We start from the raw sequence: 27,992 nt of genomic DNA on the forward strand, positions 1-27,992 counted from the left end.
GATGATGTCGGTCTGCAGCTTTAACGGACAGACTGGAGAACAGGCAGCGGATAAACGCCATTTTGTGTGTGATCGGAGGAGCAGGCCAAACTGTCCGCCATTTAACAGAAGCACCGAGTGTCACCAACACCTCACACACACCGCGGCGTCACACACCGGCTCCGCTGTGAGCCTCCGGTGAACCGTGCGTGTCCACACCGACCCGCTGTAACGTTGTTTAATGTTTAATTAGCACGTTAGCTCCCTCACGTCCCACAGGCTAACGGTAGTAACGTTGTTTACCGTTTAGTTAGCATGTTAGCTCCCTCACCAAAGCTGCCGTTACACGGTCTGAACGGTGCCCCGCTGCTCTCCTGCTGTTACCCCGGGTTACAGTTAACACGGAAATGATTGTCTGTGTTCGAAACTGAAGTTAACGTTAGCCTCGCAGCTGCTAACGTTAGCCTAGCCCGCTGCTGTCAGGTTTAAATGAATGTTAGCCAGAGCAGAACTAGGACTCGGTGTCCGTTAACCGACCGGATCAGACCCGGACTGTCTGCATGTTAAACCTGGACCGTCATGGTCATGTTGTCAGTATGCTCCATGCTAACAGCTAGCCTGTGTGCTGCCTGTCCCCTCGGCTCACTTTAATTCATCGTGAAGCGTGCACGCGCGTCTGTGCGCATGTCCGCGATAGTAGAGGTACATGAACTGTTGGGACCAGACTGGGCACAGATGTGCAGGAGGGGGGGGGGCAGTCTGCCAGGAGCCTCTGAGCCAGGCACTCAAACTGTCAGCACACAGATCTGATCCCAGTCTAACCAGTCTGAAAGAAACTTTAAACCAGTTTGACCACAGTTCACCTAAACCAGAGGACAGGGGAACAGGTGAGAGGAGAACAATATTAGCAGGTAATCCGTTGAAGTGCTTCAGTGTGACGTCACTTCCTGATGACTTCGTCACCTACGATGTGCATCCAGAACAAATAAATCCACTCGGTGTTAGGATTTCATCGGTACTGGTCTGAGACTGCTGATCTCACTTTGACTGAAGCTTCCAAACGGTGAGCTGGACTCTGTTGCAGACTGTAACTGAACACACATCCTAATAAACCTCCCGTGTTTCATCATGACAATGACTTCATTCCGCTGAGGAAGCGGCTGACCGTTATGTTAAGCATGAATTGATAATGTAAATGATAAAAGCTTAAGATCAACACTTACTGACTTTATAACTACTGACTGGTCTTTATGACGAGTGTTGACTTGACTCGACGAGGTTGAGACAGACACATCTGTAGTTCGGCTGCACGCAGGAATAACGTTAGCTAACTTTAGCTGTCCTTTGGTCAATAATTTCTGCCTACAAGTTAAGAGTTGGTGAGAAAGGGCGGATCAGGACTTCAGTGATTAGATCTGGTGGATACATGACGACAGTCCAGGAACCAGTGAGTGAATCTGAGAAACTCTGATTTTGACAGACGCCTCTAACAGAAAGTGTTTTACTTCTGTGTTACCTGCCCGTGTGAAGATGACGGAGACAGTGAAGTACGTGGACGACGAACATAAGAGCATCTTCCTGAAGCTGCTGAACGAGCAGCGACTGGAGGGCGAACACTGTGACATCGCTGTGGTGGTCGAAGACGTCAAGTTCCGCGCTCACCGCTGTGTGCTCGCCGCCTGCTCCAACTACTTCAAAAAACTCTTCAAAAAACACGAGGTACTCTTCAGTATACACATGTACACTTTAATACTCACAAAAACACACAGCAAAACAAACCAGGTGCACTGCAGGTACATGGATGTTAGTAACCCTCGCCTGTCCCCGTCTCTCAGGTGGACAACTCTTCAGTGATTGAGATCGACTTCATCCGCTCAGATATCTTCGAGGAGGTGTTGAACTACATGTACACAGCGAAGATCTCCGTCAAGAAGAGAGATGTCAACCTCATGATGTCATCAGGACAGATCCTCGGGATCCGCTTCCTAGACAAACTCTGCTCTCAGGTAACAGACACACACAGGTAGCAGACACACACAGGTGACAGACACACACAGGTAGCAGACACACACAGGTAACAGACACACACAGGTAGTAGACACACACAGGTAACAGACACACACAGGTAGCAGACACACACAGGTAACAGACACACACAGGTAGCAGACACACACAGGTAACAGACACACAGGTAGCAGACACACACAGGTAACAGACACACACAGGTAACAGACACACACAGGTAACAGACACACACAGGTGACAGACACACACAGGTAGCAGACATACACAGGTAGCAGACACACACAGGTAGCAGACACACAGGTAGCAGACACACACAGGTAGCAGACACACACAGGTAACAGACACACACAGGTAGCAGACACACACAGGTAGCAGACACACACAGGTAGCAGACACACACAGGTAACAGACACACACAGGTAGCAGACACACACAGGTAGCAGACACACACAGGTAGCGGACACACACAGGTAGCAGACACACACAGGTAGCAGACACACAGGTAGCAGACACACACAGGTAGCAGACACACACAGGTAGCAGACACACACAGGTAGCGGACACACACAGGTAACGGACACACACAGGTAACAGACACACACAGGTAACAGACACACACAGGTAGCAGACACACACAGGTGACAGACACACACAGGTAGCAGACACACACAGGTAGCAGACACACACAGGTAGTAGACACACACAGGTAACAGACACACACAGGTAGCGGACACACACAGGTAACAGACACACACAGGTAGCAGACACACACAGGTAGCAGACACACACAGGTAGCAGACACACACAGGTAGCAGACACACACAGGTAACAGACACACACAGGTAGCAGACACACACAGGTAGCAGACACACACAGGTAGCAGACACACACAGGTAGCGGACACACACAGGTAACGGACACACACAGGTAACAGACACACAGGTAACAGACACACACAGGTAGCAGACACACACAGGTGACAGACACACACAGGTAGCAGACACACACAGGTAGCAGACACACACAGGTAGTAGACACACACAGGTAACAGACACACACAGGTAGCAGACACACACAGGTAACAGACACACACAGGTAGCAGACACACACAGGTAACAGACACACACAGGTAGCAGACACACAGGTAACAGACACACACAGGTAGCAGACACACACAGGTAACAGACACACACAGGTAGTAGACACACACAGGTAGCAGACACACACAGGTAACAGACACACACAGGTAACAGACACACACAGGTAGCAGACACACACAGGTAACAGACACACACAGGTAACAGACACACACAGGTAGCAGACACACAGGTAACAGACACACACAGGTAACAGACACACAGGTAGCAGACACACAGGTAGCAGACACACACAGGTAGTAGACACACACAGGTAACAGACACACACAGGTAGCAGACACACACAGGTAACAGACACACACAGGTAACAGACACACACAGGTAGCAGACACACACAGGTAGCAGACACACACAGGTAACAGACACACACAGGTAGCAGACACACACAGGTAACAGACACACACAGGTAGCAGACACACACAGGTAGCAGACCACACACGGTAACAGACACACACAGGTAACACAGGACACACACAGGTAACACAGGATACACACAGGTAACAGACACAACAGGTAGCAGACCACACACAGGTAAGCAGACACAACAAGGTAACAGACACACACAGGTAACAGACACACAGGTAGCAGACACACACAGGTAACAGACACACACAGGTAACAGACACACACAGGTCAGTCAGACAGGTAAAGACAGGTGAAGCTCCTCCGTCTGTGTGATGATGCGTTCATTTCTCCTCAGAAACGAGACGTGTCATCGGAGGACAAAGAGAAGTTCCCTATGACATCGTAAAGATGGCGCTGCCGCCAGAGGCCCAGCTGGCTGCTGACGCCGAGGTACGATTACACAAATCAATAATGATCAGTGATCAATCAGCTGTCACAACAGCTTTAATTAACATTCAGTAAATGTGTGTGTGTGTTTGTGCGTGTAGGTACTAGGAGAGCATGATGACACGCCCACCACAGATGACCTTGTTGAGGCATCAGCCAATCAGGAGCTAGATAAGTCTCCCAGTGCAGCGCTGCGTGTCCAGGAAGCCATCCTGAAAGAGCTGACCAATGAGGACGTACACAAGGTACACACACACACACACACACACACACACACCTAAATGCAGGTAACCACAGGTAAACAGCACATGTTACCACACCTGTGTGACCTGTCCAGGTAACCTGCTACGACCAAGATGTGGTGACAGAGATGGAGGCGGAGCCTAAAGAGCTGGGGGCGGAGCACCACGCCACCCAGACGCTGACGTTTACAGACAGTATGGGCGAGGTGAAGGACGAGCAGCCGCCGGGCTGGTCGACCGCCACGACAGACATGAAGTTTGAGTACCTGCTGTACGGACACCGAGAGCAGCTCGCCTGCCAGGTGTGTGGGAAGAACTTCCTGGACGAGAGCAGGCTCAGGTACAAACACCTGATCGATACAACTGATCAGTACACCTGATCAATAAACCTGGTGACCTCACCTGTCCTCTGTGTCTTTAGGAAACATGAGAAGCTTCATTCAGCAGAGCGTCCATTCGCCTGTGAGATCTGCACCAAAGCTTTCACCACCCACGCTCACCTGAAAGGTAACAACACACCTGCACTCACCTGGGCTCTGATGTCATCACATAAAGACAGTATTAAGCCTGAGATATTACAGATCAGAGTCCTGCACGGGTCTTAATTTGCAAACCCGCACCTGCCCGTACCCGTCGTACTTAAAACCGCATCTGACCCGTTTCCTGACAGTAACACAAATTACATTCCGCACCCGAGCCGACCCGCTATAAATTGATACCGACGCCCGACCCGCACCCGAAGCAAAATTAGACTGACGCAATTTTTAAAAATGAAAGTAAGCCAGTGTGGGGAATGGGAGTTCTGGGAGGGCGCAAGCACGCGTGAATGAGCTCATATGAAATATACCGTATTGACCCGAATATAGGACGACCCTGATTATAAGACGACCCCTCTTTTACACATAATTTTCATTGAAAAAAACCTCGTCCTATATTCGAGTCAATACGGTACATGCTTATCATTTTGAAATGCAGGCATATTTTTGTAGATGTGTCGCTAATGATTTTTTTATTTGTAATTTTTTTTGCACCTGACGCCATGAAAATGACAATCGCATAACCCGACCCGCGCTCTCTAGGCGTCCGACCCGATCCGCACCGCGTCCGACACAGGACATTATTTTTCACCCGTTTCATCCAAATTGTGCGGGTCACCCGTCGGGTACCCGAACCCGTGCAGGACTCTGTTTACAGATGATATTTAGTTTGGCCCTGCCCTTACCTGTGTGTTTTAGAACACCTGAAGATCCACACAGGATTCAAACCGTACAGGTGTGACGTTTGTGGGAAATCATTTATTCGAGCTCCGGACCTGAAGAAGCACGAACGAGTTCACAGCAACGAGAGGCCGTTCGCCTGCCAGATGTGTGACAAGGTGAGCTCACCTGTCTGTTTTACCTGTGTGTGTGTGTGTGTGTGTGTGTGTGTGTGTGCGTGTGTCTCTCTTTCACCCAGCTGTCTCACCTCTCTCTCACCTGTCTATCTGTCTCTAGGCATTTAAACACAAGTCTCACCTGAAGGACCACGAGAGGAGACACAGAGGAGAGAAACCGTTTGTCTGTCCATCCTGCACCAAGGCCTTCGCCAAGGTACTGATCCTGATACTGCTGACAGCACTGCTGTGTGTGGTGTGTATGTATACCTGTGCTGAGTTCAGTGTCACTCTGTACTTTCAGGCGTCAGATCTGAAGCGTCATGAGAACAACATGCACAGTGAGAGGAAACAGCTGAACCCACTGCAGAGCGACACAGAGACGCTGCAGGCCGCCGCCATGGCTGCTGAGGAGCAACATCTGGACACCATCAGCTGCTCCTAACATCTGGACACCGTCAGCTGCTCCTAACATCTGGACACCGTCAGCTGCTCCTAACATCTGGACACCGTCAGCTGCTCCTAACATCTGGACACCGTCAGCTGCTCCTAACATCTGGACACCGTCAGCTGCTCCTAACATCTGGACACCGTCAGCTGCTCCTAACATCTGGACACCGTCAGCTGCTCCTAACATCTGGACACCGTCAGCTGCTCCCGATCAGTGTGACTGTATTGATAAGGACATTTTCTTGATAGTTGTTTTATTTTGAAGCAGACTCTAAATGAAGGTCTGTGTCCGTAGAAGTTGTTTTTTCCTGCTTTGAATCAGTGACCATGAACTGACTTTGACATGACTGATGACCTCAGCAATCATGTGATCAGCGTGTTAAACATGGAGGACTGTGTGTGGGACCGCCTCCCTCTCCTCTGACTTCATGTATCATTTGTAATGATGTCTCTGAAAAATGTACAGATCAGTTTTTCAGTCTGAACCAAACTCTGTACAGAAAACGGTCGATTTTGAAGCTATTTGTTTGTGTTGTAAATAAAGTTCTGTTCAGTTTAATGAGCAGAGCTGCTGTGTTTTAAACTGCACGTCTGCTTTATTTCATCAGCGGCATCACAACAGGGTCCCATAGTGGACATATTTATTTTCAGTGGCCTGTTGGTGACACCTAATTGTAACACATTTTTTCTTAACTTGAGTAGCGTAACTGTTACACTTAATAAGATAAAAGGTCAACAGAGTGCCCCGTCTCTGTCCCGACACACTGAGCAGTCTGAATATTCAGATATTATATCTTTGGTTTCAGTTGATGTCCGGGTCATAACTGAACATCTTGCTCATTTGGTCTGGGAACACAAAATGAAAGAGATTCTGCGCCTGCAGGTTGTTCTTTCCGTCACCTGGTCGTGAAGCTGATTAACAGGTGTCGGCTTTTCAGAAGCAAAATAAACACAGGCCGACATCCTCTGAACAAACCGGTCTCTGAAGAAGCTTCAGGGGACTTGGAGGTTGTTTGCTGAATCATTTGTTGAAGCTCAATGAAAGGGAAGAGGCTAAAGCATCTGAGTGACCACCTCCAGTAATTAACCTCGACACACCCACCAGTCCAAGTGTCCAAATGAGATTTTATTAAAACTGAAACTGTTCCCGCAGGAGTCTCGTGGGATCGTCAGGTCACATGTACGACACGACGCCTCCACACGCTGACCTCTGACAACCAATCAGATCTTTAAACACGGCATGAATTTAAATCAGTCTTCTGTTTTCACAAAAATATTAATATTAAGTGAATACGATCGACAGTTCCCAAACTGACAGTCTGCAGATACAAGCAGTGAGCAGCAGAGGGAGACAAACACCACCAGCAGCTGTTTATTGTTTAATAAGGGTCAACTATGCTGTGATCAATAACATCAGATCAATAATACTGTCTCCATGTAAAAACAACATCATGATACAAAATGCATCATAACCACAGGATGCGATGTCATCACCATGACAACACACAGCAACAGATGTTTGTTAAACTGTCTCACAGGTGAGTGGTGAGACAGGCTGTGTGAGAGGACTCATCAGAAGAGGTGAGACAGGTGATGAGACAGGCTGTGTGAGAGGGCTGATCAGAAGAGGTGAGACAGGCTGTGTGAGAGGGCTCATCAGAAGAGGTGAGACAGGGGGTGAGACAGGCTGTGTGAGAGGGCTGATCAGAAGAGGTGAGACAGGGGGTGAGACAGGCTGTGTGAGAGGGCTGATCAGAAGAGGTGAGACGGGGTGAGACAGGCTGTGTGAGAGGGCTCATCAGAAGAGGTGAGACAGGGGGTGAGACAGGCTGTGTGAGAGGGCTGATCAGAAGAGGTGAGACAGGTGATGAGACAGGCTGTGTGAGAGGGCTCATCAGAAGAGGTGAGACAGGCTGTGTGAGAGGGCTCATCAGAAGAGGTGAGACAGGGGGTGAGACAGGCTGTGTGAGAGGGCTCATCAGAAGAGGTGAGACAGGGGGTGAGACAGGCTGTGTGAGAGGGATTGTAGCACCCTAACATGTAATAATTTCCTGAAAATGTAATAACGCCTGAAAATGTAATACAATTTGCACATAAGTCGATCGAAAACGTCATAAAACCCAATAATGTGATAACTTCACCTAAAATGTAATAAAATATCCTGACTGATGTTGTAATAACATTTTTACCGATAATGTAATACCTTATTACATTATTGGGAATTTATTACATTTTCAGGTGGGTCTTTTTTTTCAAAACTGATAATGTAATACTTGACAGATAATGTAATATATATGTTTCAGTGCAGAGTTCTACATTTTGTGTTTTAAGAACAACAGAATGACTATTGGGTTAAACTGCAGACCTTCAGTACCATACAGCCAGGAGGTGATTTGTTGGGAGCACCACCTGCCCCGACACACCTCTGCACACCTCCCAGAGGACGCTGTTGCAGGACGCCTAACCATAACTGTGACATTTCTAATTCTACAATTCCATTTTATCCAGTTATCTTCATTCTCTCTCCACTACAATTGTCTTTTTATAACTGAGTAAATACACCTTTAAACTGTAGCAGTGGACTGAGTTTATTCAGGCAGGTTTTCTCATGTTTCTCACAACACACTACAAGCAGGATTCTTTTAAGTTATATGACTCACATGACTCCTTGGAATTTTTTACCATCTAAATTCTTTGAAGGACACACAATGAACATTGTGCAAAATAGCAGAGCCCGACCGACTTATCAGTATTTGCCTTTATTGATTTATCGGCTGCTTCATAAGGTTTTAAAACCTTATATTTAAAAAGTATGATGCAGAAAAACATGCTTGGGGTAATAAAAATTGGTGTGATGACACAGTTTGCCCAGCAGAGTGCGTTTCAATGGGGGATAAAACAGCTGGTGTCAGGAAATGTAACAGCTGCCTCACTAATGGTTAAACTATAAACAAGCACAAAAATGATCATTGGCAACATAACGTAATGCACCATGTTCTGAACAGACATACTTAGTTGTTAGTTAGTTGTTACTTAGTTACTTCATACTTTTGTTGATCTGGTCATTTATTTTAGTTTTTATACAATCGGCCTACATATCCACTCATAAATGGTTATTATATCACTTTCAATGTCAAATTGACATCTTACTCTATGTCAAATGACACAGTGGTCAGCTGACATACTGTCATACTGATAGTATATTATGAGATTTACCTAAAAAATATAGCTTTTAACCCTTAGGATTCGACGATCACGCTGGCGTGATCAAATCGCCTGACTGATTTAAGATGATGTAGCAGCGAGACGCAGCCTCAGTGGGTCTCGGTTCCGGGGTATGTGTTGGAGCAGCCTTCAAACTATATACCAGTTTTTAAATTGTGTTGATAGGCCAAGTAAAAGCGGAGAAACGATAAATAATGTCTGCCGCTTTTTCGCTATCATTATCTTCACGTTTGCTGCACGTTTGGTGCGGGAAGAAACAGTAAAAACAGGCTTTTCTCACGAAAGTGTACGCAAGCAGGAAGTGTTTGCATGCAAAAAACATGTTCCTATTGGTGGAAAAAGGCACCACACCAACCAATCACAAAATTATGTGGCAAAACACTTGATTTGGTTGCTGAGTAACAGGGGCAAGTTGCGGGAGGGACGGCGGCAAAAGAGTGACAGCAGCAGTGGCGGTGATAGACAGCGATAGAGATGGCGGGTTTTGAGAGTTGAGAGATTTGTGACATTTAGCATGTTTGGAGTGTATAGTTAGTGTGTTCTGTAGTGTTTAGTGTAGCGTGTTTAGTGTGTAGTGGAGTCGTTCTTTTGGTTTTGTGAGTCAAAACAATGAGGAGAAGCTGAATGTGGAGCAGCAGGAGAGCTGAGGGAGCCCTGAGCCTGAGGCATTGCCTGCATTTAAATGTAAATAGTTAATATAACTAAATTTCAATAACTTAAGCACAATTTTAGCAAACAACAATTTATATTTGCATTATAAGTAATAAAAATGGTTCGTTAAACATATTTGTGGTTTTCACAGTGAAAAAATCCAACTTTCCAATCCAATTTTATGTTTTTTTGTGATTTTAGGTCCATTGTGTTAATACAGTGTGTCAAAATGAAAAAATAACTATTCATCACACATGTGAGGCTGTGCTGAAAATAATGACAACAAACAAGGCAAGGTAAATAGTTTTTAAGGTGAAATATAATGGTAAAATCAAAAGTAGTCAAAAACGGCCAATTATACCCCAGACTCCTAAGGGTTAATAAACATTCTCCATAATTCAACCTTTAATTAACTTCTAATCAGCATGTAACATGTGGTCAATAACAAAAATGTAGCCTGCAGCCTACCACTTTATCATCATATTCTATCAAACTATTTTCTGATAGACATCTTAAGCTATTTAAAGAAGTAGCCAAGCCTTGGCTAAAGTGTCAAAAAGTTAGCATCAGTAAAAACTAGCATGTAGCCACATGGTCAATAAAAACTAGTCTAAAGCCGACCGTTATCAAACCTTTTCTGGTATCCTACAGAAATCTGAAGGTATTGATGCAGAGACATTGCATACTCACTCACCAAGTGATCATATAAAGGGAGAAAGCTTCACTGCTGCTGGACATATTTTCAGCTAGCCACCACTGAAAGAGACCCTGATTGTGTTCTCCCTTGCAGGCCCTCTAGTGGCCAGGATGCCGGCGTCCGACATTAATTAACATATCAAAAGCATCATTTTTATAACAACACTAGTGACTGTATAATGGAAAATCTGATTTAAACATGTTACTGACATTACCAGCAGATAGCGTTGCAGAAATGATGTCATGTCAATAAAACAGGATTTAAATGGATATAAGACCTTTAGACAATTACTTTCACCACTAAAGAATTGTACTATCATAGAAACAACATACACCTTCAGAAACCCTGTGTAAACCCCAAAAAGGAGTTTGAAAAATAACCATGTCAGTTGTCATCAAGTTTTGTCATTTTGATGCTGACATATTTGTTTAACCTTTATTTATACAGCTAAATCTCATAATATACTATCAGTATGACAGTATGTCAGCCAACCACTGTGTCACTGGACAGAGTAAGATGTCAATTTGACATTGAAAGTGATATAATAACCATTTATGAGTGGATATGTAGGCCTATGTTTATGTCAGGTGTCATGTAATGTGTGTGCAGGTGTTATGAATGAAGTGTTACTGAAAGTTGTTTTGTTGGTTTGTGGTTGTTTTCATGAGGTAGTGATTTGTTGGAAATCTGTGAAATGAAGAGGTACGTTTAGGGAAGAGTTACCTGGGTCTCCAGTGCAGCTCAGAAGCTTATCTGAGCTGGAATTCTGGTCTCCCAAGGAGGTAAGTCCATCACCCACTCAGTAGGACCAGGATGTAGCTGCATGTCCCTGATTATTTGCACATGTGCATATGGCTGTATGGTACTGAAGGTCTGCAGTTTAACCCAATAGTCATTCTGTTGTTTCAAATCCAGTGAATATGACATTCTTAAAACACAAAATGTAGAACTCTGCACTGAAACATATATATTACATTATCTGTCAAGTATTACATTATCAGTTTTAAAAAAAAAAGACCCACCTGAAAATGTAATAAATTCCCAATAATGTAATAAGGTATTACATTATCAGTAAAAATGTTATTACAACATCAGTCAGGATATTTTATTACATTTTTGGTGAAGTTATTACATTGTTGGGTTTTATTACATTTTCGATTGAGTTATGTGCAAATGTTATTACATTCTCAGGAAATTATTACATCATAGGGTGCTACAGGGCTGATCAGAAGAGGTGAGACAGGGTGTCAGAGTGGTGAAGCAGGTGACACGCATGTTGTGAGACAGGTTGATATGTAAGAAATGTTGTGCGTCAGGGTTTGATCAGCCAATCACAGTGAGGATTCACTCTGTAGACGTCCAACAGCAGACAGTCTGGATGGAGACGGCGCTCACCTGAGAGACAGACAGGTGGAGAGACAGACAGGTTTTTAAAACCATGCTAACCCTAACCCAACCATGAGATGATGTTGCTTTTCTTGTCTGTTTGTGTCATGATGTCATCATGAGACTCACTGATGTTTCCTCCCACTTCATACAGACGCTGAGCTGGACTGGTGGTGGAGAGACATTCACAGAGAGAGAGATACCATCCATTATCAGCCAGTGATCCATCACATGGTTCTGTGTGTGTGTGTGTGTGTGTGTGTGTGTGTGTGTGTTACCTGTTGTCACACTCAAAACGTGCGGTCACGTCTTTGGCTCTTGTCTGTCCATCCAGCTGTATCGCCATGGAGACCTTAGTGTGCCGGGGAGCGTGAACCCTGATGACCCCCTCACACAGCTCTGTGACCTGCACACACACACACACACACACACACACACACACACACACACACACACACACACAGGTGTGATGTCACAGTGATGACAGAGGAACGATTCTTGACACTCAGGACCAGAAACCAGAACCAGAGCCCTGGACAGGAACCCTAATCTTTCTCTCTGCTCTCACCTGCTATCCATCTCACCGGGTCTATGTCTCACCTGTGTAGCGACCGGCTGTCATAATTGCCTCACCTGTTCCCTGTCCCACCTGGTATCTGTCCCACCTGGTCCCCGTCTCACCTGGTTTCTATCGTTCTTGTCGTTCCTCCTCCTCAGCAGGCGTCTTGTGGTCTTACTTAGGCTGAGCTGTTTCAGATTGGACGCCTGGTTCATAAGTCTCACCTGAGACAGCAGGAAGCTGGGGACCTACCAAAGAAATCAGGAAGTGATGTCACAGACAGTTAAGACAGTGAAGTCACTGAGGCTGTGCAGGTGTGTGTCCTCGGCTCACCGTCCACAGCAGGTCCTGGTGTGTGATCATCAGACGGATCAGCTGAGCTCCACCCACCGCCTCCTCCATCTCCTCCCGTTGCTTGGCGACGGAGCTCTTGTTGCCACGGTGAATGCAGGAGAACAGGTTGGGTGCCATTACCATGGAGACATTCCACAGAGACATCCTGTTCTGGTCCTGATGAGAAACCACCTTACGCAGGAAGACCAGCAGGGCCTGTAACCATGACACAAGCCTGTAACCATGGAGACACGCCTGCTACTAGTAACAACAGGTGTGATGGGGTCAGTCAGGATGAAGTGACAGCAGGTGTGAACAGACTCAGTGTGTGTGTGTGTGTGTGTGTGTGTGTATTTACTCTGAGTGTTTCTCTGTGGGCTTCAGGAAGCAACAACGACAGCAGCTGCAGAGCCTGAACCTGATGAAGCACAGAGGAGATACCTGCACACACACACACACACACGCACACACACACACACACACACACACACACACACACACACATTGGGACTTCAGTATTGTGTTTAAATCTTGTATTTACAGTTTAAACTGTGAGAGCTTCTCTGCACTGTTCAGATTAAATCTGAAGCCGACGTGACGACATGTTGATGAACTGAACACAAACCAACAGAGAGGAAACTTTAAACTCTTTTACTGTCTTTGTTTATTTCAGGCACGTCTTCCTCCACTGACACACAAGTGACATCATCAGTCGCTGATGTCACAAATATGAAACATCATGTGTATGTGACCTGGTCTTTGATTCACCTCAGCTAGAATGAAACGTCCCAACACCCCGAACTCATCATCATCGAGTACAGTGTGTGTGTATGTGTGTGTGTATGGTGTGTGTGTGTGTGTGTGTATGGTGTGTGTATGGTGTGTGTGTGTGTATGTGTGTGTGTGTATGGTGTGTGTGTATGGTGTGTGTGTGTGTGTGTGTGTGTGTGTGTGTGTGTGTGTGTGTGTGTGTGTGCGTGTATGGTGTGTGTGTGTGTGTGTGTGTGTGTGTGTGTGTGTGTGTGTGTGTGTATGGTGTGTGTGTGTATGGTGTGTGGGTGTGTGTGTGTGTGTGTGTGTGTGTGTGTGTGTGTGTGTGTGTGTGTGTGTGTGTGCGTGTATGTGTGTGGTGTGTGTGTGTGTGTGTGTGTGTGTGTGTGTGTGCGTGTACCCAGCACAGAGCGGTAGGTGGACAGGTGTGTGTGTGTCAGCAGAGGTGTCGGCAGCTCTCTGATGAAAAGTTTCAGCAGACCTGCAGCATCCACCTGTCTCACTGCAGACCAGTCGAACCCTCCACACCTGTCTAACTCTCTACGCAGGTACTGAAGACACAGACAGACAGACAGACAGACAGGTTTTCAGTTATTTTGCTGTGTATAGAAACATATGTTTTAATGTTTGAGGACTGGCACAAAGTTACAGTTTCCACCACACCTCATTTAAAAAGTCACTATTTAAACTTCATTAGTAAACTGCACACAGTTAATGTGTTATAATGATAATGAATGAGACCTTAAGTGTAGCTGCTGATCCTGGTACTCTGAGAATCCCTTCAGTCTGCATCCCGGACTCTAAAATACACAACAACTACACACCCGCGCGCACACACACACACACACACACACACACACACACACACACACACACAGTTAAAACTCAACTCTCAGTTTTTAGTCGTGAACAAAAATCAAAACATTAAATTATGAAACTGGAATTCCTGTTGGACAAAATGTCCCTCTGATCTGAGGTCAGCTGATCTGATCTAAATTAAACTTTAATACTTTGACCTTTAAACCAGCTGTTAGTTTCATGCTATCTGCTGCTAACCACACCCTGCACCACAGGAATGTCCAGCTGTTAGCATGAAGCTAACTCCACCAGCCAGTCAGACAGACAGACGGACAGATTATTCACCTTCTGAAAGACAATAGGAACTTTGACTCCTGGAAACTTCTTCCTGTCGTTGGCCAACAGTGAGTTCAGAGGAACACCGAACACACCGCTGTCTGATGCAGAGACAGACAGACAGGTCAGTCAGACAGACAGACAGATTATTTGTTGTGTTTTCTTCATGTAGCTCTAATGATGACTGTTGGTGTCAGTGATGTCATCACTTCCACCGACAGTCCAATCAGCTTCCACCTCTGTGTGACACCTCATTGGTTTAACCGCTGACCACTCAGCTGTGTGTTGTCTCGTCTCAAACTATGATGTAAAATGAAACGCACCCCGTGTCCGGTGGCGTGGCGGGCGGGTGCGTTTGGTTTGGACACCCAGAGTTTGCAGGAAGGTGGAGAGCTCGATGTGACAGATAAAGCCGAGACGGACGAGGTCACCTGGTGACAGGTCTTCTGCCCAGGTGAGACCCTGAGAGGGTGAGACAGGTACAAACTACACACACACACACACACACACACACACACACACACACAACAACAACAACAAAAATAATAATAATAATGATAACAGGAGGGATCAGTGTTGTGTTGAGCAGCAGGAGGTCAGAGGTCACACTCACTGGTAGGTCATCACTGTCGTCTCCATGGAAACTCAGACAGTCCCAACAAGTCCCGCCCTGTTTGTGTTCAGCCACGCCCTCTGAGTAAGGAGACTCCCGTAGCAACCAATCAACTCGTCTCGACTGAAGGACAGGAAGTGAGTTTGTGCTTGTTGGAGAATGTGTGTGTGTCGGTGAGGGTGTGTGTGTAGGTGAGGGTGTGTGTGATGGGGAGTGTGTGTGTGTCGGTGAGGGTGTGTGTGTAAGTGAATGTGTGTGTGTCGGTGAGGGTGTGTGTGTAAGTGAATGTGTGTGTGATGGGGAGTGTGTGTGTGTCGGTGAGGGTGTGTGTGTAAGTGAATGTGTGTGTGATGGGGAGTGTGTGTGTGTAAGTGAATGTGTGTGTGTCGGTGAGGGTGTGTGTGTAAGTGAATGTGTGTGTGTAGGTGAATGTGTGTGTGATGGGGAGTGTGTGTGTGTCGGTGAGGGTGTGTGTGTAAGTGAATGTGTGTGTGTCGGTGAGGGTGTGTGTGTAAGTGAATGTGTGTGTGTAGGTGAATGTGTGTGTGATGGGGAGTGTGTGTGTGTTGGGGACTGTGTGTGTGTTGGGGAATGTGTGTGTGTTGGGGACTGTGGGTGTGTCGGGGTTGATGGGTGTGTCGGGGTTGATGGGTGTTCAGGTAGTTGATCCTCAAACAGAAACGTTTGAAGAGTTGGTCGAACTGGAGGCACAAAAAGAAAAACAGAAAATGATGAAAAGGAACCATCACAACCTCGTCTGACCTCTAATGGACCACTAGGACTTCCTAAATAAGAAGCAGAATCCTGTCATTGATGTAGAACCACTTAAAGGATCAGTATGATCACCTGCAGGAGAACTGGAACCACCCATCCTGCCATAGGACCACTAAAACTGTGACCGACGGAAGGACCTTTACCCTCATTTGACCCACCTTAACATGAACCAAATGGATCTGTAGAACTACTTAAAAAATCTCAGCAACCACACGAAGACACACTTGACCCTCCTACACAAAGCTACCTCAGTTACAAGAAGAACCATCAGAAAATCCAATACAATTCACAGGCCCATTAGAACATCCTACAGTACCATTAAAACCACCTCAGTTATGACAAGAGGCAAACTCGTTCAACTTACAAGGAAGGCGATCAGGACCGGTGTGCCGAACCAACAACAGCCCGATCTGGTCCTCAAAACCAGAAAGACCAACGAGTGGACTTATGAAGACATCACGTACACACCCATCTGTACTCATGGAGCAGAGGGCGCAGTGTCCAGTTTCACCAGCTTCTGCCTTTCTGAGGGACCCGTCCAACTGTCTCCTCAGATTCTGGGGAACTTCGACCACTGGACCATCAAAAACACCCTCACTTACTGTATGACAGCATGGTAGGGAAAGAGCTTTGTGTCTGAGGGTGGAGAATCCTTAACAACACATTATGAATGCCTTAGGTCTGTATTGAACCACTCGAACTTTCTCCAAGAAAGTTGGAACATCCTGGAGGACCTTTAGGACCACCTACAGAATTGGGAATTGGAACCTCCCAAAGGTCCATTTCAACACTGTAATGGATCTATAGGACCATTTAAGGGACCAGAATCACCTAAAACTGACTGGTTGGCAGGCAGACAGGTAGGCAAGGTCATCAGGGAGCTGCTCAGGTGGAGTTTTTCTGCCACGAGGTAGGAACAAAAAACACAATCATGATATGAGCTCACCGAGAAAAACACACTAAGAAATCTGTGGAACATAGAATAAGAACTTAAAAGAAATCACAAAAGCTAACACAATGGTTAGAGGCCCTTGATTAAGTCACCGTAACTGGTGTAATAATCTGGTGCAGGAGTGGAGACGAGACCGGGGTTATGTAGCAGGGGATGATGAGTGGAATCATCTGCAGGTGCATCTCTCCGCTGTTGCCGACACTGTTGCTGACACTGCTGCCAAGACCACAGATCCAGACACCAGTAAACAGGAGCCGGTGAGGGAAAAAGAGGGGGAAGACAAACAGGGGGAAAACACAAAACACCCGACTGCCACGGTTAGACCTTGACCTCCACCAAGAACTGGAGGCTTGGGTCTGAGTGGAAGAGAACTGGGCGGTGGAGAACCGTGTCTTGAAGCCACATTGGCTTTAGGTGAGCATCAATAAGGGAGCTTGGTGGAAGTGAGTTGGGTGAGAGAGGCTGTTATCACGGATAAACCGTCTGTGACGTGAATGGGCTGTGGGACACAATCAGTGACGTAATGAGCATTACTGGCGTATTGATGGAATTGAATACAGGTGTGTGTGATTGCGGGCGGGAGTTGGATTGGAAGGAGACAAAAGACTGGGCAGACGGGGCATTGGGATAGCATCTTACTGCTTACTGAGGGAGGGTGTCGTTCGCAGCCATTTAGGACTGCCAGTGATGAAGGCAGGTAGAGCAGGGGGTTAGTTGCTCCTGTGTCAGGAGGGGAGGTTTGCTGCCTCCTGTAAAAAGTCCGGGCCGGGACTGTAGAGGAGTGCAGCCGCCGCCACTGCTCCTTGTATGTTCTTCCTGTTGCCGTGCGTGACATTTACACCCGGCCGCACTTTGTCCATCCAGTGAAGCCACTCCCCGAGGAGTTGGACGGCATCTCAAGCTCAGACCCCGGGGGAGGGTCTCTCCCAGTGGGCGAGTAAAACACTCAAATGACCATTAGAACCCCGGAATGGACCTCTAGGATGAACTAAGGGACAGGAACCACCTGAAAGACCAGTAGAACCTGCTACAGGATGATTAAAACCACCTCAATCACAACAGCTACAAAAACGACCATTACAACCACCTGGACCTTCCACTGGACCAGTAGAACATACTAAAGAACCACTAGAGCCTTACTAATGACCACTGCCTCCTACTGTACCCCTGAGCAGATAGACAGTGAGCAGACAGACAGGTACCTCTGTGAGTGTTTCGGCGGATGGTTTTGGTGGTGGTGTGGTATCGACTTGGCGGTGGCTCAGCACAGTGAGAGGGAGGGGAGGGGCATCTGTCTGCTGAGTCATCATCAGGCTGGTATTGCGTGTGTGTGTGTGTGTGTGAGAGAGAGAGAGAGAGAGAGAGAGAGAGAGAAAATGCTTAGTCATGACTGTTGAAACTTCAACTCCCAGAATTAACTTTAATTTCTCTGGTCAGAGAAGCAGACTCCATGACTGCTGAGTTGTCATCAGGCTGGTATTGTGTGTGTGTGTGTGTGTGTGTGTGTGTGTGTGTGTGTGTGTGTGTGTGTGTGTGTGTGTGTGTGTCACCTCGGTGAAGATGTCTCGGACGTCTCTGATTGGCTGCCTGTTACGTGTCTTCAGCGTCTCGTTGTAGTTGTCCAGCCTCTTCCTCACCGTGGCGGCTTGTTGCCGTGTCAGCGTGGACAGCAGCACCTCGGCCGGCGGCGGAGACGCCTCTTCTAATGAGGAGCCTGTCACCAGGGACGATAGCCCCGCCTCTGTCAGCCACGCCTCCTCCAGCTCCACCTCTGCAGGTAAACAGGTGGTAGACGTCACACAGGAAGATGATGTCTTACTGTGCTGTCAGCTTGACTTACCGTCCATACTCTTCCTCTCTTCTTCCTCTTCCTCTTCCTCTTCCTCTCCCTCCTTCTCCTCGTCAATGCTCCGCACTTCTCTCCAGTAGGTTTCCATGGCGATACGCCGGGGGTCAGAAGTCACTGTCCGAGGAGGAGGAGGGTTGGAGGAGGTGGAGAGGGAGGTGGTAGGAGGAGATGACAACATCCTGGAAGTAGATCCTGTCAGCCAATCGGAGCGTCGGAGAGAAGGAAATGGATCCTGTTGGCCAATCACAGAGTCAGAGGGAGGAACTTTGATATTTGTGGAATCTTGTGTGGGTCTGTGTAGGTCGTAGCTTTGTGAAGTTTTGTTGTATTAAAGAAATAAACGGTGAACAGAGACTCAACCGTCTGATGTCACTGACACTGAGTCATCACAACATATCAATATTGTTATTGCCGTTTATAACAGAATAACTGTGTACTTTGTTTTGTTAAGAATAAGTGACTCCACAGTTTCTTTGCACCATGCTTAATGAGAGGCACCCATCTGCAGTCAAGATGGCCGACAAGGGCGCCGCCATATATCCAATCCATACCGGAAGTCCCAACCGGAAGTTGGTAAATCACCAAAATAAAACCAAAATAAAAGCAGCCATTTATCCAATCCATACCGGAAGTCTCAAGCGGAAGTTAGTTAATCACCAAAATAAAACCAAAATAAAAGCCCAAACAATCTCTCTAAACGTGCCTATTTTATAATTGCATTTCCTATAGAGCTTGGCAACGTGCCGCAGTGTCGGGTGCCATCCTCGTTGCAAGACGCCAGAACAAGAGCGAAAGAAAGAGAGCTCTCGATAATCATATCTAACTATGTTATGGGGAAAGAATGAATGTATGTCTTTATTACGCTGCAGGGATCGAAATTCGCACCCGTGTGCTGGCGCCTGGTGGGTGAATTGAATCAGTTTACCAGCAACTGTGACGATTCATTCCAGTCGGATCTGATCCAATTAATCTTAATGATCTATATCTTGGTTAAGGCATAACTATGCGCTTTACACGACCCAAGAGTGAGATCCTGTCAAATTATGTTTCTGATTCGACCAAAGTGTCAGCTGGACTTTAGAAGGCCAGAAATCCACAACTACTTGAACGGCTGTAAGCGGTCATTTGGACCACTAGATTTTAAACTGGATAATCCCTAATGTAAATACCCGATTGAGTGATGAATGCATTCATTATGTCATGATATATTTTTCTTTAAGGAAATAACACCAAAATGTAGCCTACATTTTAACAAGTTTAATTATACATTTATAAATAACATAGTAAACTGTTATTTTTGCATATTTACACAAGAATTGAATAGAGAAAAGTTATAAAAATTAAAAGTAACTTATTTGATTATGACTGATTTTATAATAATATATAAGTAAAAAATATATATAATCGAAAAAGCTGGAAACGAGCTGATCTCAAACAAACGAAGAGCCGTTGTGATCACTGGTCACAGATCACCTCCGCTCTCGTCACAGTTACCACACCCGGGCTTGTGGGTTTCAAGTGCCCGACGTTTGGTTCAGTTTGCAGCTCTTTGGGACCGGCACTGCCTCTGTGTCCGTGTCTGCTGCTGCTGCTGCGGTGGTTGCTTCCGCTGCTGCCCACCTTGTGCCGACTCCTCTCCTGCTGCTGGTGCTCCTTGAATAAGATGCGAGCATTGATCCCAGCCAGGTCGAGGATGTTATAGAAGACCGACACTGGCTATCTTTCCGCCTTTGACGGAATACGCCCTCGCCATCTGGTCCGGGACGTCCACGCCGTAATTGGTGTTGTTGTAGTAAATCACAGACTCTGGTGTTGCCTTCGCCGCACTAAAGGTGCCCACACCTGTGTGCAGGTGCTCAGGATGTAGACATTCTTCCTTGGCTGGTACACAGTCAGAGTTGCATCATTTCAGCACCTTCGTGTTGTGAACAGTTCCGCTCGCTGTTTCATGGAGGGAGGAACTCCCGTTGTTGTTTGCCCATGGTGCCAAACAAGCTATTTAATACAACTATATAATTATTAACTCACAAGTAAATTCACAAAGAGGCACAGCTGGATACCGCTAACACAGTTAGAGACAAGAGAGACAATGAAAGCAGCAAACCAAGTGAAGAATGGAACAATGAAACCCCGCAAAGTGATGTGCGGTCAGTTTGACCGCTTATGGCCGAAACAGGTTAACTTATCATATTTTGTGTAATTTATATAAAAACTATTCCAAGTTAAAATACAGACACTTTTAGGAAAAGTCATGTAACAGCAGTATTGCATTTTTTTCATTCAATGTTATAAGTGTTAAATGTTATATTTGCTCTATAAGTGTTGATGTTTTCCTCAATTCCTAATATATACAATAAATGAAAATAAATTAAATGTTAAATAAACTTTATTTAACATGGTAGATCCCTTTGTATTGTTTTTCATATGCAGTTATGGTGCAACATTTTGAATTGGGACACTGAGATTAATGGGTAGTGGTGGTAAGGACTTGGTGTTTAAAAGAACAGTGGTAGTTGGCCCATATCATTTCCTGTTATAGACTGACACCGGCCCCCCACCACAGAAAGGAAAGTTGATGTCGCCCCCACCGAAAAAAGTTTGGGGACCCCTGCTGTAAATCATTGGTGGTGATACAGTGCAAGGACTGTATTGCCCAGATATTATACAGGATCTTGTTTGCAGGAAGCTGGCATGCTCTCCCCGTCTTTCCTGTATATGGCCGAGCCTGTTTACCAGAGGACGCTTCCATTAAGCACAGTACAGACTACTCACACATTGTTTGCTCAAAAGCATAATAAAGAAACTAAGCTAAAAGACATCAGTCCAGCTGGTCGTTTCCTCACCCACCAGGGATCTTCAGGGATGAGGGGGGCATCATGAGCAACACAGTGGCCACAGACAAGTGTGATGCAACAGAACGGGGAGTTCCTGGGTCTGGAGATGTGTTCATTTTTATGTGCAATATTAAAGTACAGTGTTGGCCTTATTTTTCAGTTCTAGCGTGAATGATATGTGTGAGCAGCCCCCCACATACATATATATACTCACACACACACACAAACATTGTATTTGTGTTTAATAACCGTAATGTTAATATTTACATTCAATATTAATTGTAAATCAATGAAACAGTAACATAAATTAACATTTACCATGTACTAATTTGATAGTAAGTATGACATTTGTTGTGACCTTTTTATCAATTCTCTATTTAATTTGAAAATTCAGTTTATTTATTCTTAGTTATTCTTCAGTCCTATTGTGTGTGTATGTGTGTGTGTGTGCCCCCTACCACCACCACACAAACATAATATTCAAATTTTTATTCATAACGTTGATATTGAAGCTAAATCCATGAAATGTTAACATTTATGTTAGTGATCATTATAGGCTTCTAACTAACTTCTGAGTAAAGTCGTGGCGAGACCATTAACTAATCAATTACACCATTACGATAAACATGTTAATGCACAAAATGCATAGAATTATGTTATGTGTTAACCATACAGTCTATGGTTAAACGTACTGTTTATTAAGCTTTTATTTTGGTGATAAACTAACTTCCGCTTGAGACTTCCGGTATGGATTGGATAAATGGCGGCTTTTATTTTGGTGATTAATCAACTTCCGCTTGAGACTTCCGGTATGGATTGGATATATGGCGGCGCCCTTGTCAGCCATCTTGACTGCAGATGGGTACTCTTGTGCTTAATTAGGATTGCCAATTACTGCAGTCAGCCCTGGCCTCTGATTGGCCGCACAGATAATAGGCTTGCCTGTGCTTGTTAGATCCTTTAGTTGAAGCTGTGGAGCCTTTAGAGCACACTAGTTTTTGACCGTGCTTTGAACCACTGTTATTTTACATTTATTGTGCTTATAATGTGCTTTTGTATGACAAACGAAAGTTTCAGTAAACAGTAAAAACGAAGAACTATATGCTAGGACTCTATGGCTTAAGGGGGGTACACATATAACGATAATTGGGCTCAGATTTTACCCCTTCCTGACCACGGGAGATTATCTTCTGTTTTATAAGATTATATCCTGTGGTCTGTGGTGTGTTAAGAGTCAATTTGTCCCGATAATTTGCTCGGAAACGGGTCGCGGCCGACAATCGTAAATGTTAAACTTGTTCAATATTTACGATGAAAAATCTTCGTGTGTGGGGAAAGCCGACGACTCCTGAGTCACTACTCCGTGAAATGTGACGTGAAACGCAACGTAGCCAACCAGCTGACCGAGGAACACGGAAGCGGACGTTTTCCAGATTTTTCGGACGGCAACAGTCCGAGGACCACCATCATTCCCTCTTCTATGTCTTCAGTGTCTTTCATGTTTTCAAACGTTTATTTACCCTTTTTTATATACAGTCGATGCTCTTTTCCGTTTATGAAGAGCCCGTTGACGCTGGGGTTGCTGCCATTGGTTACTGTAGATCACGTTTGATCACGCGATATTTCTGGCTCGGAGGACTAGATTCTAGATCGGCCGTGAGACAGATAATCTTTATGTGTGGTGTCCTGTGCTGAGAATATCGGAGCACACCACACACAGTATGATCAAAGCTGATTTTTGAATCTTCATGTGTGGGGGCTCTACAGATAAAACATCTCTTAAGATTTATAAAATCCTTATGTGTGTACCCCCCTTTAAGTGGGCATCTTAAAAGAAAAGATGGAGTCACACTAACAACTATCTTATCACTAATAATCACTAATAATCAATATGTAATCACAGCTATCAGTTTGTTGAAGGTGTGAATCTGTGTGATCTGAGTTTGCGTTCTTGTGGTTTTTGGAGGAACGCAGCTGAGCTGACATTAAACATCATAGTGTGTGTGTGTGTGTGTGTGTGTGTGTAAAAGGAAGTGAGCCTCTTCCAGTGTATTGATCAGTATGTGTGTGTGTTGGTCTAATGGTTTTGGTTCCCAGGGGAAGACTGAGTGGGGTGCACAGGCTGCTTCTCTGTGTCCATTAGGAGGAAATGGACGTGTCAGCCAATCAGAGCAAAGTGATTTCACTCAGGTCCTCAGACAGTAATCTGACCTGGTTATTCCTGCTGCAGAGTGAGACGTTAAATCCTCTCAAAAACACATCAGTCCACCGGACCAGACCTGGTCTGGATCCTTACTGGTTCTCCGGACTTGGTACTGACTGGTTCTGTAGACTGTATCCTGGCTGGTTCTCTAGACTGGACCCAGACTGATTCTAAGGACCGGTGCGGATCAGGTCCTCCATAGTTTTAATGTGTTTTATGATGAGTCATTAAAGGACAATCACGTGTGCTGACATTCTGACGGTTTTATTTTCTGAAGGAAGAGTCTGGTCCAGAACCAACTCCTTTAGATCTGGTCTAGCTGTGTGATCCAGGTCCTGTGGAGCTGCTAATCAAACTGATTTATCTGATCCAGATCTGAGCTGAATAACAGATCCAGACCAGATTCAAGTCACACTGAGTATCAGCTCTTTTTGACTTCACCGTCCAGGACCAGAGCCCAGACCATCAGCCTACCAATGGTCCTTCAGACTGGTTTCTGATTCTTTAATAAAAATGAGCCAATCCCAGAGCTGGACAGAGGGTTACAGTTTGATGTTAACATTCTGGACTGTTGTTGTTCCTCTCCAGACGTCTGTAGTTCATGTGAAGCTGATGGAGGAACATCATCGGACCTGATCGACCAACCAGAGCGACTGAGTGTCCCGCAGGAACATTTAAAGTGACCCAGTCATTGTGTTTCCCCTGTATGTGCTCACACATCCACATCCTGATGATGATGAACCATCACCTTCTGTCAGACTCGGGTGATGACATCATCACCACTATCAGTGTCAGTCCGTATGACTTTCTGTTTCCTGCGGGCACAATGTTTACATGCAGCATGGTTCCTGTGACTCTGATAGGTGCCATTTAAATGAAGAACACATGAGGGACGTGTCAGCGTTTGTCTTAACATCCAGAGTCTTGGTTCAGGATTTTATTGCAGCTTGTAACACACGGCCATGTCCAGTTTAGGGTCAGCTCTGTGCGACAGATCACAATGCGGTGTCGATGTGCGCGAACCAAAGAATCATCATGAAAGACTTGATTTTAACGCCTACCTTCTCATGAAGGTGGATGAAGGAATGACAGACGGAGGCTGAGTTCTAGTCCAAGAATCTGATTCTGACCCAAAGAAGCAAAGTCTCCCAAGCAGCTGGTCTGTTTATCATATTTTGAGGGGATTTTCACCTGGTGTTTTTCAGAATAATGGCATGCACAGAAACATTGTGTTTTTCAGAATAAAGGTGTAAACAGTGTTCATGTAAATGCGGCCGTTGGATCGTTTCTCTCTGTTGGAACATCACGTTTTGTTCTTCTGTCAAACGGAAACACTGAATCACTGAAGGTGTCGTGCTGAACTCAGATCTGTTCAGCGAACCGGATCCAGACTTAGACAAGATCCAGTCAGATCATAAGTCCTGGATCTGGTTCACTGTGCCTCCAGACTCTGAAGCAGACTCTCTGATAGGCTCTAAAGCTGCAACAGTGAATCAATTAATCTGTTGATCAACAGTGCAGTCGCCTGGTGGAGGAATTATAACCAACAGTTTCACATGTTAAAGGATTCAAGAAGAAAAGAATCAGTGCTGAAAAGAATCGATGACTGAAGCTCTGATGGAAGACAGACTTTTCATGCCTTTCTTTTGTAAACAAAATTACTCAGAACCGGAACCAGAACCAGAACCCGACTGTGTCTCGTGTTGGCTGCAGATTAAAGTCTGAATCGTTTCACGTGTTCTCTCTGATCACATCACTGCCGCTCTCTCTCTCCACAATACTCCTGTCAAACTTATCAATATACCACCAATATGTCATCATTATACCACCAATATGTCATCAATATACCACCAATATGTCATCAATATACCACCAATATGTCATCAATATACCACCAATATGTCATCATTATACCACCAATATGTCATCAATATACCACCAATATGTCATCAATATACCACCAATATGTCATCATTATACCACCAATATGTCATCAATATACCACCAATATGTCATCAATATACCACCAATATGTCATCATTATACCACCAATATGTCATCAATATACCACCAATATGTCATCAATATACCACCAATATGTCATCAATATACCACCAATATGTCATCAATATACAAACAAAATGCCATCATTATACCACCAATATGTCATCAATATACAAACAATATGCCATCAATATACCACCAATATGTCATCAATATACCACTAATATGTCATCAATATACCACCAATATGTCATCAATATACCACTAATATGTCATCAATATACCACCAATATGTCATCAATATACCACCAATATGTCATCAATATACCACTAATATGTCATCAATATACCACCAGTGTGTTATCAGTTCATAACATTCAATAAAGACATGAAGAGAAGAAACACACTCACGTCCGTTCAGTCGGCTGCTCTCCTCTGTGTGGAGACATGAGGGAGGGGGGGGGGGGGGAGGCTCATGGGAGGGGCCGTGGGGGGGGGGGGCGGGGACACGGGAGGGGGGGGGAGGGGGGGCTCCCAGTTTAGACCAGCAGCTGGACATCACCTCAGACTGGGAGTGTTGGAGAAATCCTCAATCAGCTGTTTGTCCCATACTGAAGGAATCCAGCACCTGTTAACCTAACTTAGCACAAAGACTGGAAGCAGGAGGAACTGTTAACCTAGCTTAGCACAAAGACTGGAAGCAGGAGGAACTGTTAACCTAGCTTAGCACAAAGACTGGAAGCAGGAGGAACTGTTAACCTAGCTTGGCACAAAGACTGGAAGCAGGAGGAACTGTTAACCTAGCTTGGCACAAAGACTGGAAGCAGGAGGAACTGTTAACCTAGCTTAGCACAAAGACTGGAAGCAGGAGGAACTGTTAACCTAACTTAGCACAAAGACTGGAAGCAGGAGGAACTGTTAACCTAGCTTAGCACAAAGACTGGAAGCAGGAGGAACTGTTAACCTAGCTTAGCATAAAGCCTGGAAGCAGGAGGAACTGTTAACCTAGCTTAGCACAAAGACTGGAAGCAGGAGGAACTGTTAACCTAGCTTAGCACAAAGACTGGAAGCAGGAGGAACTGTTAACCTAGCTTAGCACAAAGACTGGAAGCAGGAGGAACTGTTAACCTAACTTAGCACAAAGACTGGAAGCAGGAGGAACTGTTAACCTAGCTTAGCACAAAGACTGGAAGCAGGAGGAACTGTTAACCTAGCTTAGCACAAAGACTCGAAGCAGGAGGAACTGTTAACCTAACTTAGCACAAAGACTGGAAGCAGGAGGAACTGTTAACCTAGCTTAGCACAAAGACTGGAAGCAGGAGGAACTGTTAACCTAGCTTAGCACAGAGACTGGAAGCAGGAGGAACTGTTAGCCTAACTTAGCACAGAGACTGGAAGCAGGAGGAACTGTTAGCCTAGCTTAGCACAAAGACTGGAAGCAGGAGGAACTGTTAACCTAGCTTAGCACAAAGACTGGAAGCAGGAGGAACTGTTAGCCTAGCTTAGCACAAAGACTGGAAGCAGGAAGAACTGTTAGCCTAGGCAGTAACATGTGATGTTTACAGGACATTACAAAGGCTATAGGACCATTTATGGACATAACGACATTCTGTGAGCCAGAACGCCATCATGTGAATCTGTAGCTTCACTCAGAGTGGGCGGGGCTTATGGAGTTACCAGTCGGACATTTGAACTGGAGCGCCCCCTGAAGTCAGACGCACCTCACCGAAACCTCCCTCAAAATCCAAGAGAGCCACTCCGTGTATCATCAGCTTTGAAGATTTAAGAAGAAACTAGCCCTTTTTACACAGAGAAGCCACATTATCTCCGCAGCATTGGTTCACCAATTCTCCACCGATGCTGATTCACACAGAGCGAAGCATCTCCGCCTTAAAGATGAACTGCTGTGTAATTCACGCAGTAAACTAGAAGCTGTCTGATTCACAGGGGACGGAGGCTGTTTTCTGGGGGAAAGATCACTGAAGTCTCG

General features: G+C 45.5%; 2 protein-coding genes across 2 annotated transcripts; one reads left to right on the top strand and one right to left on the bottom strand.

Moving 5' to 3' along the window:
- Positions 1-1,067: 1,067 nt before the first annotated feature.
- On the top strand, positions 1,068-6,600 carry LOC115570379 (zinc finger and BTB domain-containing protein 14-like). Its single transcript, XM_030398921.1, is given in 11 exon segments — positions 1,068-1,426; positions 1,510-1,698; positions 1,815-1,985; positions 3,862-3,892; positions 3,895-3,956; positions 4,055-4,198; positions 4,291-4,535; positions 4,617-4,702; positions 5,431-5,570; positions 5,689-5,784; positions 5,872-6,600. Coding segments are annotated over 11 exon segments (1,326 nt in total). The 5' UTR covers positions 1,068-1,405; the 3' UTR covers positions 6,013-6,600.
- A 3,560-nt stretch (positions 6,601-10,160) lies between these two features.
- Positions 10,161-26,433, bottom strand: arhgap28 (Rho GTPase activating protein 28). The gene is made up of 16 exons (XM_030397755.1): positions 26,414-26,433; positions 18,953-19,193; positions 18,663-18,883; positions 18,315-18,426; positions 15,961-16,087; positions 15,387-15,534; positions 15,097-15,259; positions 14,783-14,874; positions 14,381-14,455; positions 14,040-14,190; positions 13,227-13,309; positions 12,869-13,084; positions 12,658-12,783; positions 12,255-12,382; positions 12,106-12,143; positions 10,161-11,985 (listed from the first exon to the last, which is right to left on the bottom strand). Exons 2-16 carry the CDS (start codon positions 19,137-19,139, stop codon positions 11,903-11,905), a joined length of 1,950 nt encoding a protein of 649 aa, XP_030253615.1. The 5' UTR covers positions 19,140-19,193; positions 26,414-26,433; the 3' UTR covers positions 10,161-11,902.
- Positions 26,434-27,992: the final 1,559 nt, after the last annotated feature.

Source organism: Sparus aurata, chromosome 19, assembly GCF_900880675.1.
Source record: "Sparus aurata chromosome 19, fSpaAur1.1, whole genome shotgun sequence".
Classification (NCBI taxonomy): Eukaryota; Metazoa; Chordata; class Actinopteri; order Spariformes; family Sparidae; genus Sparus; species Sparus aurata.